The sequence below is a fragment of the Rhinopithecus bieti genome, unplaced genomic scaffold, assembly GCF_001698545.2.
Source record: "Rhinopithecus bieti isolate Rb0 unplaced genomic scaffold, ASM169854v2 scaffold_3043, whole genome shotgun sequence".
In the NCBI taxonomy this organism is placed as follows: domain Eukaryota; kingdom Metazoa; phylum Chordata; class Mammalia; order Primates; family Cercopithecidae; genus Rhinopithecus; species Rhinopithecus bieti.
This window is the reverse complement of record NW_016804580.1, coordinates 2,789,517-2,805,645: the sequence shown is the minus strand read 5'-3', so window position 1 is coordinate 2,805,645 and position 16,129 is coordinate 2,789,517. Positions and strand designations below refer to the sequence as shown.

The window sequence follows — 16,129 nt, the reverse complement described above, 5'->3', positions numbered from 1 at the left end:
AAAAAAAAAAAAAAAAAAAACCCAACTATTAAATACATTTCCAGCATTTTCTAGGTTGACTACAAAAATCATGGTTCTACAGCTGAGTGGGTTAAGATTAAGCCTTTGTTGTGTGAAAAGACTATATACATTCCACAGGTCAGTAAATATCCCATTACCCTTGGGATTATTTCCTCATTTACAGATTTACTACACAGTTTACACATACGTCCACTATACAGTTTTTCACATATAGATGCTCTTATGTCAAATCCTTCAAGCTAGTTTTTTGAGGAATATTCTAATTTGCACTCATATGTGCCACAGTAAAGTGCAAGCTAAGAATCTAGATACAAAATAAAAAAGATGGAAACTCTCACCACTACTTTTTGAAAGGGATTAATGATAGCAGCAAGTAAGATAAATACTAGCTGTGTTTCAAGAATTTAAATATTCCAAAATCATTAATTGGGATGAAATAGTAAAGGATTGAACCTAGTAATTGTGAATCTCTTACCATGACAAAAGTTTTATCAGAAATACTTTATAAAAGCAATTTTCATTAGAATGTGGTTTCCTACTGGTAGGACAGTGTAAGAATTGTCAAGTTTATTATGACTACTGTTTTTATATTTGGTAAAATAAATTCATGTAAACAGTATAGAGCTAATTAACAAATTGGAAATTTTTTATATATAAGCTGATAAAACATTATATATGTAACTACTTTTTATTTTCTTTTTTTAGACACCAGGTTGTCACCAGGCTGGAGTGCAGTGGTACAGTCACGGCTCACTGCAACCTCTACCTCCTGGGCTCAAGGGATCCTCCTGTCTCAGCCTCCCAAGTAGCTGGGTCTACAGGTACATTCCACCACCCCAGCTTAATCATTTTTTAATACTGAGTTTTCTTGGGGATAAGGGAAATAAGGTGTTAAATGTAAAACAGTTTTACTTATAAAAGTCTAAGAATATTTGGCAAGAACTTGGAATAATCAAGGAAGCAAAATAATTGATTTTATAACTATAGTTTTGCTAAATAGGTTTTTTTGTATGTTTGTTTGTTTGTTTTTTGAGATGGAGTCTCACTCTGTCACCCAGGCTGGAGTACAGTGGCACGATCTTGGCTCACTGCAGCCTCCACCTCCTGGGTTCAAGCAATTCTCCTGCCTCAGCCTCCCGAGTAGCTGGGATTATAGGTGTGCACCACCATACCTGGCTAATTTTTTGTATTTTTGGTAGAGATGGGGTTTCGCCACATTGGCCAGGCTGGTCTTAAACTCCTGACCTCAGGTGATCCACCTGCCTCGGCTTCCCAAAGAGCTGCGATTACAGACATGAGCCACCATGCCCGGCTGATTATTTTGTTATATATGTGAATATGTAGATCTGAAGTTAGGCAGTTATACACAGGCATTTTATTGGGACCAACTTCAAGTACCAGGTACTTGCACTCTTAATATTGTCTTACCATCCAGTTATAAACACTGGACAAAGTAAACATTTGAGACATGGAAAAGGTCTTAGCCTTAAACATGATGACAAAAGCTTCTTACAGCAGTGTAATTGAGGCATGGAGATAATGTCTTCAAGGTTCCCCTTCCGTGTAGATGTCTTATGTAGGATAATATTCTAAACATTTTATTCACTTCAGGTCACCCCATTTTGCCCTGATTACTTCTGAAAAACAGAAACTTTGGTTATAAGAAGCACTTCTGGGTTCTGACAGACAGTGAACCTGCTGGAGTCAGTGGTGGGAAGGAATGCTAGGTAACTGGGAGGTAAACAACAGGAACAATAGGCAAGGTTAGAAAATGAAGTGGGAGAAGTTATAAAAATTTATTTTCCCACGAAATAATTCCACAAGCTGTGTAAACATTTCTTACTAAAACAAATACTCTAACACACAAAGATTGTACATTTCCAGTGAAACACTCACAGTAAAATTGCCTGTATTTTTTACTCTCTAGGAGCAAAAACAAGGAGGCAGCAGATGAATGCTTTCCTAGTTACCTTTGGCAGCAAGCTTACTCACATTCCCTGACTGCTCAATGGGTTATTAAAGCAACATATAGCACAATTAAATACAGAGCCAGGTGGGCAGAATGCTCTATATCAGTCTTTAGTTTCTTCACTAGTCTTCAGCATTCCAATTCATCTCAGCCATTCAGTCACTCGTGCACACTCTTACATACAGACACACACACGTGCGTATAGCCAGTTCCGGCTCATAGACTCCAGTGCAGTGACTAGAACAGACACTAGCTACTAAGAATGTGTCACAATCAGTGTGAACTGTATGGAGTAGAACAACCTCTGGAGTTTTATATCTACCATAATTTATGGTGAAAATTACAAACTTACAAGGATGGTATAACATTCAGAATTCAAACCTTTTCAAGTCAAGCAATCACACATATTTACAGTATGTACAATCTTTCTACTAGAATGAGGATAGGTGTCTAGACAATGTTATTACAAATTTCCTGAATGTGGGCATTTCTAGTCCCTGTAATTCATAAAGCAAATCTGCTGACTTGGCATTAAGACTCTAAAATAGTGTGATCAAACTTATATATATATATATATATATAATATAATAAGAAGGTGTTTGCAGAAATAACATTTACAAACTGTCTATACAGTACACAGTACTAGTACATAGAAAATAGATTCTAACTTTATGATCCCCTTTGTGTAAGGCAAGACTGAATCTGTCCCCAAATTTAGTCAGCCAGAGGTACAAGCAAGAAACAGTGGTCCATGAATGAATATGCAAATCAAGTGCCTGCGTATTAAAAATCTGGAGAAACGAGAAATTCCACTTTTTATCTGTGCTGATTCTGGCTTGTTGGATACATCAACTACATTTCTTAAAACACCAACATCACCTGGGTGGCAACAGATTTTGTTCAAGTGGCAGCTACCCAAAACAGTTTTTGAAGAGTCCAGTATACAACCGGAGGACTGCAGCCATAGCAGGCCAATTTATGTAGCACTTACAAAAGAAAAAGTATCTTAATACTCTATTCATGCTATTGCTATTGAAGCAACAGCAATACAAAATATTACAAGACAGATCACATATGATTGCAGTGTAGACCCCAAAGGCTTTGTTTTGGGGATGCTGTTATACAAGACTTCAAAAAAAAAAAAAAAAAAAAACACACACACACACACACAAAAGGGCAAAAGTCATTGGCGGATGTAAACATCCCTGTTCCACTCCCCAGCCTCATTCCGTTTTTTGGATATCACTTCTCCATCCTTTTCACAGTAGCGATCCTTGGATTTATGACGGCTGCGCTGTTTGTTGCACTCATTGTGGTCCTGCTCTCGATCCATGTCTCGGGAACGGTGCCGAGACTCCCGGTGTCTGTGGTCACTGCTCCCGTGGGTCTCGTCTCTGTGGTTGTGGTCACGGTGTGAGGCATAGTGGTCCACGTGGTCATGGGAATAATCTTCCTTTGGCTCTATGTAGGCAGAGTCTCGACTCTCCTGGGTTTCCGAGTCAAATGTCTCTTGCCTGGAGAGGCCGCGACTTGTCCCACCGCGATGGTTGTGGTGTGGGGCTGAGGAGGAAGAGCGGTGCTGGGATTTCTTGACTGGTTCCACACTAGGTTCTTCTTCAGCTTGGGAAGCAGAACGGATAGGAGCGGAGCGATCAGTCCTTTGATCACCTTGAGAACCCTGGCAGCAAAAGGAGCATACCAAGGCATTAACCAAGGTCAGTGTGTAAAGAACATGTCCCAGAACAAGCGCATTCAAGTGGAGTCCTTTTTAAGCATCCGAAATGAAGTCTAACCTAGCTTCATCCCTTTGGTAACATCCAGTGCCATTTATAAGGCTTGTAGTGTATTAAATTGGACTTTGTAAGTGCCTAGAACAGTGTGCATGGTAACCTTTTCCTTAAAAAAAAAAAAAAATAGGGCAAGTATTCTTTTATATATTCTCCTGCGGCTCAAATATAGTTGCAGGTCCCTGAGATTTTTCTATACAGGGGTGTAAACTTAACTATCTCTCTCTGCTTGACTGTCTGTGATAATATTAAAGATAGCAAATCCTTATATGATACAATGATACAATATGGGACAGGCACTGTTCTAGACCCTTTGTATGTAATAACTCATTAATACAACAGCCCTATAAGATCATCTCATGAGATTACTAATTCCAGCAGCCTCATGGACAGGTTGCCATTATTATTCCTGAGGTAAGAACAGTTAAGAAATTTGCCCCAGGTTATCTGCCCCACAAGTGGTAAGAGGTGGAGCCAGGATTTGAATCCAGGTGATCCACTTCCAGAGTCTATACTACTGTTTAAAGTAGAAAGTTTCTACTGTATAAAGTTTCTGTAGTCTGTGTTTGTTCCCAGTATATTCTGTCGATGGTGCTTTTCTTACAGGTACATGGCTCATGCTGGACTTGCTTTGAGTTAATATACTAGAACAAGCCCCAAGCAGGCTACTGGGCTTGAATCCTAGAGGTGTCACCATAGGCCACCTTTTTTCCTATGAAGATTGTATCTATAGATATATATATAAAAACTCCCCTTACCTGTGAATTAGAGGCTAGAGTGGGGCTAAGAGGCAGACTTGAAGTGGCTAATGTACGGCTAAGGAGAGGGTTGGGGAGGCTGCTGCTGGGAGGATGGGTGGCCTTCCAGTAGGCCTCCAGATAGTCGGCAAGGTGCTCACAGGCATCCTCAAGCTGGTTCTCATCCAAGATCACATCGAACAACTCCTGCAGAGGCAGACATTCCAGACCACATTGACGCAGCCCCTTCCCACCTCCATAAGAGGAGGAAGGGGCTCATGAGCTGCACCCCTTTGTACTTGCTCCTGCTTCTATAAGCGCTGCTACTATCTCCTTTTTTATTTAGTTAGCAAGTGTCTGACTACCTCAAATCATTGTTTAGAGCACTGAATGCTTAACTAATAATGACCAGAAAGGTAACAATTGTTAAGGGTATGGTAGCACAGAAAAGTTGTCTATCAGCAATGAAAAAAGGCATGGATACTGTGGTACAAAAGAGAGGTATATATATTTGAACAGAATAGGATAGAAGCCTATTCTTGACATCAAGATCATGAAATCTTTTTTCTTTTCTTTTTTTTTTTTTTTTTTTTTTTTTTTTGAGACAAGAGTCTCAAAAAAAGAGCCTGTTGCCCAGGCTGGAGTGCAGTGGCCTGATGTTGGTTCAGTGCAACCCTAGCCTCCTGGGTTCAAGCGATTTTCCTGCCTCAGCCTCTCAAGTAGCTGGGGTTACAGGTGCCTACCACCAAGCCTGGCTAATTCTTGTATCTTTAGTAGAGATGGGGTTTTGCTGGTTTTGCCATGTTGGCCAGGCTGGTGTCGAACTCCTGGCCTCAGGTGATTTGCCCACCTTGGCCTCCCAAAGTGCTGGTATTACAGGTATGAGCCACCATGCCTGGCCCAAGATTATGAAATCTGAATTTAGAAATTAATAAGGTAAGATTAGGATGTGAAATTTGGCAGAAGCAGCTGAAACCACTGATAATTTGACATTGTCCAAACTTCACAGTTCAGCAGAGAAGAAAAAAAGTCACCTTTCAAAAGATTTTTTAGTGTTTATTATAAATTTTAACATACATTAAGCAATCAAATATTCATAGCGCCTGAAATAGCTATGCTTAAAAAGAAAAAAAAAGCCCGGCGCAGTGGCTCATGCCTGTAATCCCAGCACTTTGGGAGGCTGAGGTGAATGGATCACGTGAGGTCAGGAGTTTAAGACCAGCCTGGGCAACATGGCAAAGTCCCGTCTCTACTAAAAATACAAAAATTAGCAGGGCATGGTGGCATGTGCCTGTAGTCCTAGATACTTGGAGGGCTGAGGTGGGAGGATCACTTGAGCCCAGGAGGCAGAGGTTGCAACAGTGAACCGAGAGGCCACCACTGCACTCCTGCCTGGGCGACAGAGCAAGACCCTACCTCCAAAACTAAACCTAGGAAAGCTCTATAGCCCCAAGACATTTTATGTAAAGCATAGACGACAAGTGAGAATCTAGTTAACTTATTCCTTAGAAATTGATTTAAGACCTTGTGAAAATATTTCTCAGACAGTTACTAAGAGCAGACAACTTGCTCCCTATGATCAGAAATGAATAATATACCAACTCCAAATAGACTCATCATACAAGCCAAATTTTTGGAACCAGGATCTTGTGTTAGATATTAGCAATGTGAAGTTACTGCAGGATGTACTGAAGCTTTTTGTAAGCTATAATCATCATTTGGATTACTTGTGCGTAAAACACATGATCATGGAAGGAACATGATCATGGAAGGAGGGAGGACAGTTTACTTTGGAATGAATACCACTTTAAGTAATGAGGATTCTCTTCCCTGACAGGTGTTTGAGGGTTTTTTTCAAAATATAATGCCAATTCTGGCCAGACATGGTGGCTCATGCCTGTAATCCTAACACTTTGGAGGGCCAGGGCACGAGGATCACTTCAGGCCAGGAGTTGTAGACCAGACTGGGCAATACAGGAAGATTTAGCAGGGGGAAGGACAAAGATCTCTATAGGGGGGAAAAAAAGTTAGCCGATCATGGAGGCATGCACCTATAGTCTCAGCTGCTTGGAAGGCTGAAGCGTGAGGATCACTTGAGCCCAGGAGTTCAGGGCTGCAGTGAGCTAAGACCATACCACTGCACTCCCAACATGGGCAACAGAGCAAGACCTCGTCTTAAAAAAAAAAAAAAAAAAACCAGGTCTGATCTCTGTAACTGGATTATGCTGTATATTAGAGATAACTTACTGGAGGACACTGAGCCAGTTTATCAGCTGCTACCATCTGGACGTTGAGGTGTTTAGCTTGAGATTTCCCTCGAGATTTTATTAACCTTTGTAAAACCTGTAAAAGATAATGAGTTTTTAACAAAGTAATAACTACACCCAGGTAAAGAACAAGGTACATTATTGACTCCTTTCTCTTGGGCCTTTTTATATACAGCACAAGGGGCTCATAATAGATGGAGCTATAAGATTATCTGCAAAATTAACATGTTAACGTAAATCACAGTTGCAAGCTTTAAGCACTCACATTCTTTTTTCTAAGCTAGCAGATCTCAAACATTTTGTCTCACAACCTCTTTAAAGAAGCTAAAATGGAAAACTATTAAAACATTTAAAAATTCACAATAAATCTGCTACATGTTAAAATAATTTTTTTTTTAAATAAAAATAGCTACATTTTTTACAAATCTCTCTAACAGCTGGCTTCATAGAAGACAATTGCAGTCTCCTGTTTGCCTCTACAGTCAACCTGCTGCAGTGTCTTGTTTTGGTTGAAATATGTGAAGAAAATCCAACCTCTTACAGATTTGTAATTGAGAAAAGGAGAAACAATTTAGTATAGTCTTCTTTGATACTACACTAAAACTCAACAAATGGTAGTTTCTTAAAGACTAGTTGTTATGTGGAATCTGAAACCTGCAGTGAAATGTTCTTCCTCCATGACATTCCATTGGTCTGTCTTGAAAGTAACATTATTCATTGATCATACAAACAGTAATGGTTCACTGACTTCAGATCTTCCAAATGTTGACATATTTCATTATACAGTATTAAAACATCATATTCATTAATATTACCATTGATCTCATCAGAGAAATCTTTATTGGAAAGCTTCTAAGTCCTCAGAGGTGCATGCAAGTTTTCTGAAAGCTTGAGTTTTATCATTGGCAACACATGCTGTTCTCCTTGAAGTGACAGGCTTATTTTGTCCAAGAAAATATCTGCTACACCAAGTCTGAATAAGCATAGCCTGACAGTTGTTGTTGGAGATAAAAATGGTATTCCATGAAAAACATGGCTAGTTTAGTTCAAAACTCAATCACACCAGTGCTTGTCCTTCAGACACTTTTTGGTATGCAGCAGGAGCTTTGTGTGTACTTTATTACACTGAATATTAAAAGTCAAGATTTAATAAAAGTAATAAACTATACTACTTTATCAGGACAGTAAGTGAAATTGGCTTTTTTCCCCCTTAAACTGGGAAAGCATAGTGGTGATGAATACATTAACTTCTGGTACTTTGATACCACAGTCTTGATTCATGCTTAGATGCCAGCAGTTTTACCCACCATTGCTTTTGCATCAGCCTTGCAATGTCAAAACAGTGAAAATGTCAAATAGTGTCCTAGTATTATCACGGAAGTAGTTTTGACTACTTAAATGGACCCTCTAAAAGTGTCTCAAGACCCTCCAGGGATCCATGGACCACACTTTGAGAACAGCTGTTCTAAGCCATGAAACTAACCATGCCTTGTTTATATCAATTTAAAAATTGTTGACCATCATATCTCTTCAAATTCTCTGTACATCATAAAGGCTATTACAATAGCCTAATTATAGAAAGCAGAACATAAAATACATTTTACTAAAATTTGATTATAGAGCAAACAGTAGCAATCCTACTTACCTTAGGAGAAGAAATCTTTACATATACTATAATAGGGGCCAGGGAGGTTTTACTGAGTTGAGCTGGATGATTAATCGTATCTGCATCAAGGACCACCAATTGCAATGTTCTTGCAAGTTCAAAAATCCTTTCAATTTCACTCTGAACTTCCGCTGTAAAGGGTGAAACGGTTCAGTTAAAGTGCAGTATTTTTAAGATAAAGTAAAATGGTATACTGTTTCTTCAACAGAAAGGTGAGTAGGTCAGCCATTATGTTAATGCTTATAGGCAACAGAATTGATAAAAGTTTACAACAGTAATTTATCCTCTTAGAAAGGGCTCTTTCTCCACACATCATTAGGATGTAAGGAATTTTTCTCTCAACCGGCTGCAGAATTTACTTTTAGTATAATACTTGGATTGTGGAAATTTTTAGCTCTCTGCTGACATTCTTTGTGCTTCCACTTTATGAAATCATTTCATAAAACTGCTGTAAAATAAGAAGCTTGAGCTATCTTCCATGTGTTCATTGCAGACCACATTGCACTAGCAACCACGACAAGTTTTCCTTTCAGTGCATGGGCTGATCTATGTTTACATGTCATCTATGCCGTCTAGATATGTTTATTAACAAGATGAAATACAAAATCAAACAGGAAAGACGTGAATGGCACCAGTAACAAACTTATCCAAAAACACACCTCATATTTTCCAACCAGAGGAATACCCCTTTAATAGTCACGCTTGAAAAGGGCAGTTTTCAGAGGCAGCACTACAGAAATCTAAAGTATAAAATTTGTAGAAATTTATCACAAAACATTTAAGTATCTACTTGAACTCCAAGAAAATTACATTCAGTTCATCTACTGTTCCATGATCTCCAAAGAGTCAAAAACAGGACTGACAGCATTTTCTGCGATGAGGGAAATATCCTCTATATGTGATCCAGCGTGGCAGCAAGTAGCTAATGGGCTACTGAGCATTTGAACTATAGCTAGTGTGAACAGGCAAGTACATTTTTAAAATTCAATAAATAGCCAGAAGCTACTATGACTAGGCAGCATAGGTCTATAAAGCAGAGTACCCAGCTTACAGTTACCGCTGCAGTCGTGCAGGTTGAATTCCATGAGACTTTTATGCCAGCAAATGTGGATTTACAATTACGTTTTAATTCCTCTTAGGCAGTTCGATTCATGCCAGAAGCTTCCTGGAGATAATTTTAACTAGTACATTATTGAAGAAAAGGTATCTCTCTGGTCACTAATCCATCTGCCTCACAGTATGTTATGACTTGAGTCCTTTTGTTTACCTAGATATCTTTAAAAAATCAGGGCCCAAACTACATGAGATACTAGCTTTAAAATAACAGTGGGCCACTGAACCCCAGTCAAGTTCCAACCTTGTTTATTGTAAGAATTAAGAAATCTGATCACAAAGATTTCCATCTTTGTTTCATATGTTAATAGTAAGTGTTCAGACAGTCACAGCATCCCATGTAACTCCTTGCTTTTAAAGGATTGAGCACTATTTTTATTGATTGTAAGTTTAATATGTGTGTGGTTTTTTGTTGTTGTTTTTTTTTTGGAGACAGTCTTGCTCTGTCTCCCAGGCTGAAGTGCAGTGGTGCAGTCTTGGCTCACCTCCGTCCGCCTCCCCAGTTTAAGTGATTCTCTCACCTCAGCCTCCCACGTAGCTGGAATTACAGGCATGTGCCACCAGGACCAGCTAATGTTTTGTATTTTTAGTAGAGACAGGGTTTCACCATATTGGCCAGGCTGGTCTGAAACTCCTGACCTCAAGTGATCTCCCGCCTCAGCCTTCCAAAATGCTGGGATCACAGGCATGAGCCACTGTGCCCGGCCCTAATATGTGCTTATTGTATAAAATCTGGATAACCTTAAAAAATATTACATATACAGATATTCTTTCTATTATATCAATATATTAACATATGTTTTAATATATACACATATATAAAGATATTTCTGGTAGCCTTACATACATACTTTATACTCCTTTAATTAAAGGGAAAGATTTTTTAAAAGATTTTAAAGTGGACTTTCAGAATCCTGGTGGAACACCATATTAGTAGATACAACCTTAAGGATCGATGACAAATTCTGATAATACTTTTGACTTCAAAGTAAAATGATGCTTTTAAAAGGAATGTATCCATGCATGGAATTTTCCTTTGACAGAGTATATCATGCTCAGAATTTACTGTAATAAAGAAATGTCAGAAACTCCCCCAATGTTTGTTTCTGAAACTGAAAGTCAATTTGATTCTTTTGAGTTGGCCTAGTGTCAGGCCTCTGAGCCCAAGCTAAGCCATCATATCCCCTGTGACCTGCACGTATACATCCAGATGGCCTGAAGCAATTGAAGATCCACAAAAGAAGTGAAAATAGCCTTAACTGATGACATTCCACCACTGTAATTTGTTTCTGCCCCACCCTAACTGATCAAGGTACTTTGTAATCTTCCCCACCCTTAAGAAGGTTCTTTGTAATTCTCCGCATCCTTGAGAATGTACTTTGTGAGATCGACTCCCTGCCGGCAAAACATTGCTCCTAACTCCACTGCCTATCCCAAAACCTGTAAGAACTAATGATAATCCCACCACCCTTTGCTGACTCTCTTTTCAGACTCGGCCCGCCTGCACCCAGGTGAAATAAACAGCCTTGTTGCTCACACAAAGCCTGTTTGGTGGTCTCTTCACATGGACGCACATGACCCTAGCTAATGAAAGAATGCACTTCAGCATCTTGAAGAGGGGAACAAGCTTTCCTCAACTCCTCACATCCCACAGTTTCGTATACCCACTGAATTAAACCAAACTGAAAAATGAGTAATACCTTTCCATGCTTTATACCTCTAATATCTATTAAACAACACCCAAGAAGAATCAATGTTTCCTCTAAGATACAGAAGAGAAGCTACAACACTGATCATTAGAGAAATGCAAATCAAACCACAGTGCGATACCATCTCCCACCAGTTAGAATGGCTATTATTAAAAAGTCAAAAAATAACAGATGCTGTTGAGGTTGTGGAGAAAAAGGAATGCTTATACACTGTTGATGGGAGTGTAAATTAGTTACACCATTGCGGAAGACAGTATGCCAATTCCTCAGAGACGTTACAGATAGGAATACCATTTGACCCAGCAATCCCGCTACTGGGTATATACCCAAAGAAATATAAATCATTCTGTTACAAAGATACATACACGTATATGTTCACTGCAGCGCTATTCACAATAGCAAAGATGTGGAATCAAACTAAAGGCCCATCAATGATAGAGTGGATAAAGAAATCATAGTACATATACACCATGGAATACTATGCAGCCGTAAAGAACAAGATCATGTCCTTCGAGGGACATGGATAGAGCTGGAGGCCATTATCCATAGCAAACTAACACAGGAACAGAAAACCAAATACCACATGTTCTCACTTGTAAGTGGGAGCTAAATGATGAGAACACATGGACACATAGAGGGTAACAGTACACACACTGGGGCCTATCAGAGTGGGAGGAGGAGAAGACTCAGGAAAAACAACTGATGAGTACTAGTCTTAAAACCTGGGTGCTTTGAAATGAAAAAACAAAAAACAGAAGTTAACTTATTTAGAAGGAGGTTTCTGTAATCAAACAATACTGTAATAATAGAGAGTGGAGACGGTTACTTTCATTGTGGCTAGTGTTGAGAGACACCTAAGTGGTCAGTTAGGAATTAAGACCTGGAGATAGCTCTAGTATAAGTTATTTAATGCCGTATGTGTTATTCCAATGCCATTTTCATAATTACTACACACAAAACTCTTAATTTTGACCAGTATCTGCCTTATCTTACAAAACTGTAAAGCCTTCTCTAACCACCTTTCTCCCCACACTAGTAAATTCTGCTTCTCTGTCCCCACTGCCACATATCAAAGTGACTTCGGGGGGCAGAAGTGAAGCGTCATCGCTTCATAGAGCTGTAAGGTCATTGGGTAACATATTGAACCTCTTAGAACCTAAGTATTCTTACCTGTATTATGGAAATGAGGACTAAACGAATCCATATGCAAAGCTTCCCTTACAATTATTACAGTACTTGGCCTACAGTAAGTGCAGACAGTCCATGACTTACGATGGTCTGACTTAAAGATTTTTCAACTTTACAGAGTGTGAAAGCAATATACGTACAGTAGGATCCAAACTTTGAGTCCCCATGCAACCATTCTGTTTCTCACTTTTAGTATTCAACACATCACATGAGATACTCTACACTTTATTATAAAATGGGTTTGGTGTTAGATGACTTTGTCCAACTGCATTTTTTATTTTTTGCATTTTGTACTTTTGCATTTTTATTATAATAAAATTACAGCCTCCTCCTTGGCTCACTCTTTACTCCTTGATCTGCTGCTTTTAGAATTCTCAACCACTGACCAACCATCTCTGTCTGTCTGTATATACAAGATTTTGTCCATGTCTTCCTGTAAAACAAACACTTTGAGAAAGAGTACTTTGTGTCCTTTACTTTTGTGTCCCTGGGCACCAAAATAATGCCTGGCACATGGTTGGTACTCAAGTATATGCTAAATGAATGAATCCCTCTGGTCTGTACATGGTCCCCTACCAACTTAAGAATAATGATATGGTTTGGCTGTGCCCACCCAAATCTCATCTTGAATTGTAGCTCCCATAATTCCCACATGTCATAGGAGGGACCTGCTGGGAGGTAACTGAATCATGGGAGCGGGTCTTTCCCATGCAGTTCTCCTAATAGTGAATGAGTCTCATGAGATCTAATGGTTTCATAAAGTGAAGTTCCCCTGCACACGCTGTCTCTTGCCTGCTGCCATGTAAGACATCACTTTGCTCCTTCTCCACCGTCTACCATGATTGTGAGGCCTCCTTAGCCATTTGGAACTATGATTCTGTTAAACATCTTCCCTGTATAAATTACCCAGTCTCGGGTATGTCTTTATTAGCAGTAATTCTTGTGAGCATCAGATGATGTGTGGAAAGAGTTTTAAGTGTGACAGATAAGGACATAAAAAAGGAAATTGCTGTAAGCAAAACACATGATCACATTTTCTTCGTGTGAACAGACTAATACAAATAAGCTCCAAACTTTTCACATCTTACCCCTGCCTATCTCTCTGGTGTCATCTCGCATCTCCCTCTTTTTAAAACCATATATTTTAGCTTAAATGAAGCACCTATGTTTTTCTGAAGCCTGTTGTGGCTTTCACTGTCTCGAATCACTGTCACCCATTCTCCACTCCTTTCCCTTTTTCTTGGCTAAATCCTGTCATCTTGAAGTCTCAGCTCAGGATCAGCTCCCTGGAAAAGCCTTTCCCTGTGCCTCCTGCAGCATCAGCTCTTTGGCAGCCAGTTCATGGCTGGACCACTTTGCTCATCACCCTCTATTCGACGGGCTCTTCACTGATTCGCCTTATGGCTACACCCAGCTCCTTGAGGGAAGGGGCTTCATCAGTTCATTTTTTTATTTGTGGGCTTTCACGTGATTTTTAGTATCTAGTGTATGCTCTATGAAATACATAGACTGGAAGATTCATTTAAAAACAATGTATAATCAGTAGTTGCAAAAAAATCTTGGCAATCTAAGGAAATCTGTTAAGTAATTGATTCCACTGATGAGTCTTAAAAAATGACCTGACTTGGTTAATTCAGTTTAATCTATGAAATGAACATTTTATAATAATTCTTGGCCAGGTGCTGTGGTTCATACCTGTAGTCCTGGCACTTTAGGAGGCCAAGGCAGGGGGACTGCCTGAGCCTGGGAATTTGAGACCACCCTGGGCAACATAGTGAGATTCCATCTCTATAAAAAATTAGCCCAATGTAGTGGCATGTGCCTGTAGCCCCAAATACTCAGGAGGCTGAGGTGGGAGGTTTGATTGAGCCTATGAGGTCAAGGCACAGTGAGCCATGATCCACACTACTGTACTCCAGCCTGGGTAACAGAGTGAGACCCTCCCTCAAAAAAGCAAAATAAAAAGTAATTCTTGTGAGCATCAAATGATGTGTGGAAAGAGTTTTAAGTGTGACAGATGATAAGGACATAAAAAGGAATTGCTGTAAGCAAAACACATGATTACATTTTTTCCTCAAATATATTTCTAAACCTGTTACTGAAGTTTTGCCAATGAAGGGTTGTTAGGTGAGAAACAAAACTGAGTTCTATAATGTATCATGCTCATTGCTAACAGATAAAGCTTATTATTTATAATAGTTTTTCTATTATTTATATAATCATACTTCAGAGTAAATGAAGAACTTCTATGTTAGAAACCAGCCTCTCAGAGGATTTGTATATCTAACCGATAAACAGAGAAAAATTAAGCTCAAAGATCTGACACAACTCTCAGAAAGTTTACTTTATAAAAACAGAAACCCAACAATCCAATAAGCAACTTGTGTAACAGTGATTAACCTAAAACTCCAAGCACATACCAAAAAGATTAAATAGCAGCAGAAGGGTTTCAATTTGATCAATTCAGTACATGTTAATAAGCAGTATCCACATACCATCCTGTAAACACAATAACTCCCTACACTGTTTTTACAAATAAAACATATCGATATCTATCAATGAATATAGCCAGGAATTGACTTCATCCTTTACCAATTTCCAAACACACAAATTATACTCTTCCAAGTATGATTTCATTATTGATATACATCAGGAATTAAGGAATATTTAGCATAATAATGGCTATCATTTATTGCGCACGTATCATGTTTAATCCTTGCAATAATTCTAGGAGGTAGTTATTTCTTTTTTTAAGATGAGGAAATGGAAACTTCAAAAGGTTAATAAACTTGCTCATGGTAACACTGATGCAAAGCCAGGAGATCTCAGAGTCTGCAGACACGAAAGCTCACATTAGTGAAAACAAACCACAACCAAAACATTAATGCTGACAGCCTGTGGAATTCTTAACTTCAAACTATCATAACAAATCCTTCCACACCATGAAATCAGTAAGACCATAGCAACAGCTACTGGCAGCACACGCCTGTTTTTTCTATACTCTGTGACACATAGAATTATCATCTTGTTAGATCTTCTCATCATCAACATCAGGAGAGGAGTTTAAAAAGCGTAAGCTCATTGCACAGACTTACCTAAGCTTGACCTTGTGTTGGATCTTTCTATTATTGCGTGCTTACTGGGATTGTTTAATACTGAGCGTTTGGCAAGTGAGATGTCCGCGGTGACCCTTGTGATGGATATCCTGTTGGAGAAAACAGTCACGGAAGACCCTAAGGTTATTGGTCTAATCAAAGGGCATAGAAGTATATGCCCCCAATTCATCTAAGTATGAAATATATATAGCGACCATATTTTCAAACCATATGTGTTAGGATCCTTACTCATTTTTTTTCTTTTTTTTTTTTTTTTTTTGAGACGGAGTCTCGCTCTGTCGCCCAGGCTGGAGTGCAGTGGCCAGATCTCAGCTCACTGCAAGCTCTGCCTCCCGGGTTTACGCCATTCTCCCGCCTCAGCCTCCCGAGTAGCTGGGACTACAGGCGCCCGCCACCTCGCCTGGCTAGTTTTTGTATTTTTTTTTAGTAGAGACGGGGTTTGACAGTGTTAGCCAGGATGGTCTCGATCTCCTCACCTCGTGATCCGCCCGTCTCGGCCTCCCAAAGGGCTGGGATTACAGGCTTGAGCCACCGCACCCGGCCCAATTTTTCTTTT

At 39.3% G+C, this 16,129-nt stretch overlaps 1 protein-coding gene across 9 annotated transcripts in view; it reads right to left on the bottom strand.

The window, feature by feature from the left end:
* Nucleotides 1-1,793: 1,793 nt before the first annotated feature.
* Nucleotides 1,794-16,129, bottom strand: part of CACNB2 (calcium voltage-gated channel auxiliary subunit beta 2) — a 424,156-nt gene continuing 409,820 nt past the window's right edge. For all 9 annotated transcript variants that reach the window (XM_017869210.1, XM_017869218.1, XM_017869213.1 and 6 more), the window contains 5 exons: nt 15,553-15,662; nt 8,427-8,578; nt 6,762-6,857; nt 4,536-4,721; nt 1,794-3,668 (listed from right to left, as the gene is read on the bottom strand). In XM_017869210.1, the coding sequence (XP_017724699.1) occupies nt 3,174-3,668; nt 4,536-4,721; nt 6,762-6,857; nt 8,427-8,578; nt 15,553-15,662 (1,039 nt within the window). In that variant the 3' untranslated portion in view covers nt 1,794-3,173. The remainder of the gene's footprint in view (nt 3,669-4,535; nt 4,722-6,761; nt 6,858-8,426; nt 8,579-15,552; nt 15,663-16,129) is intronic.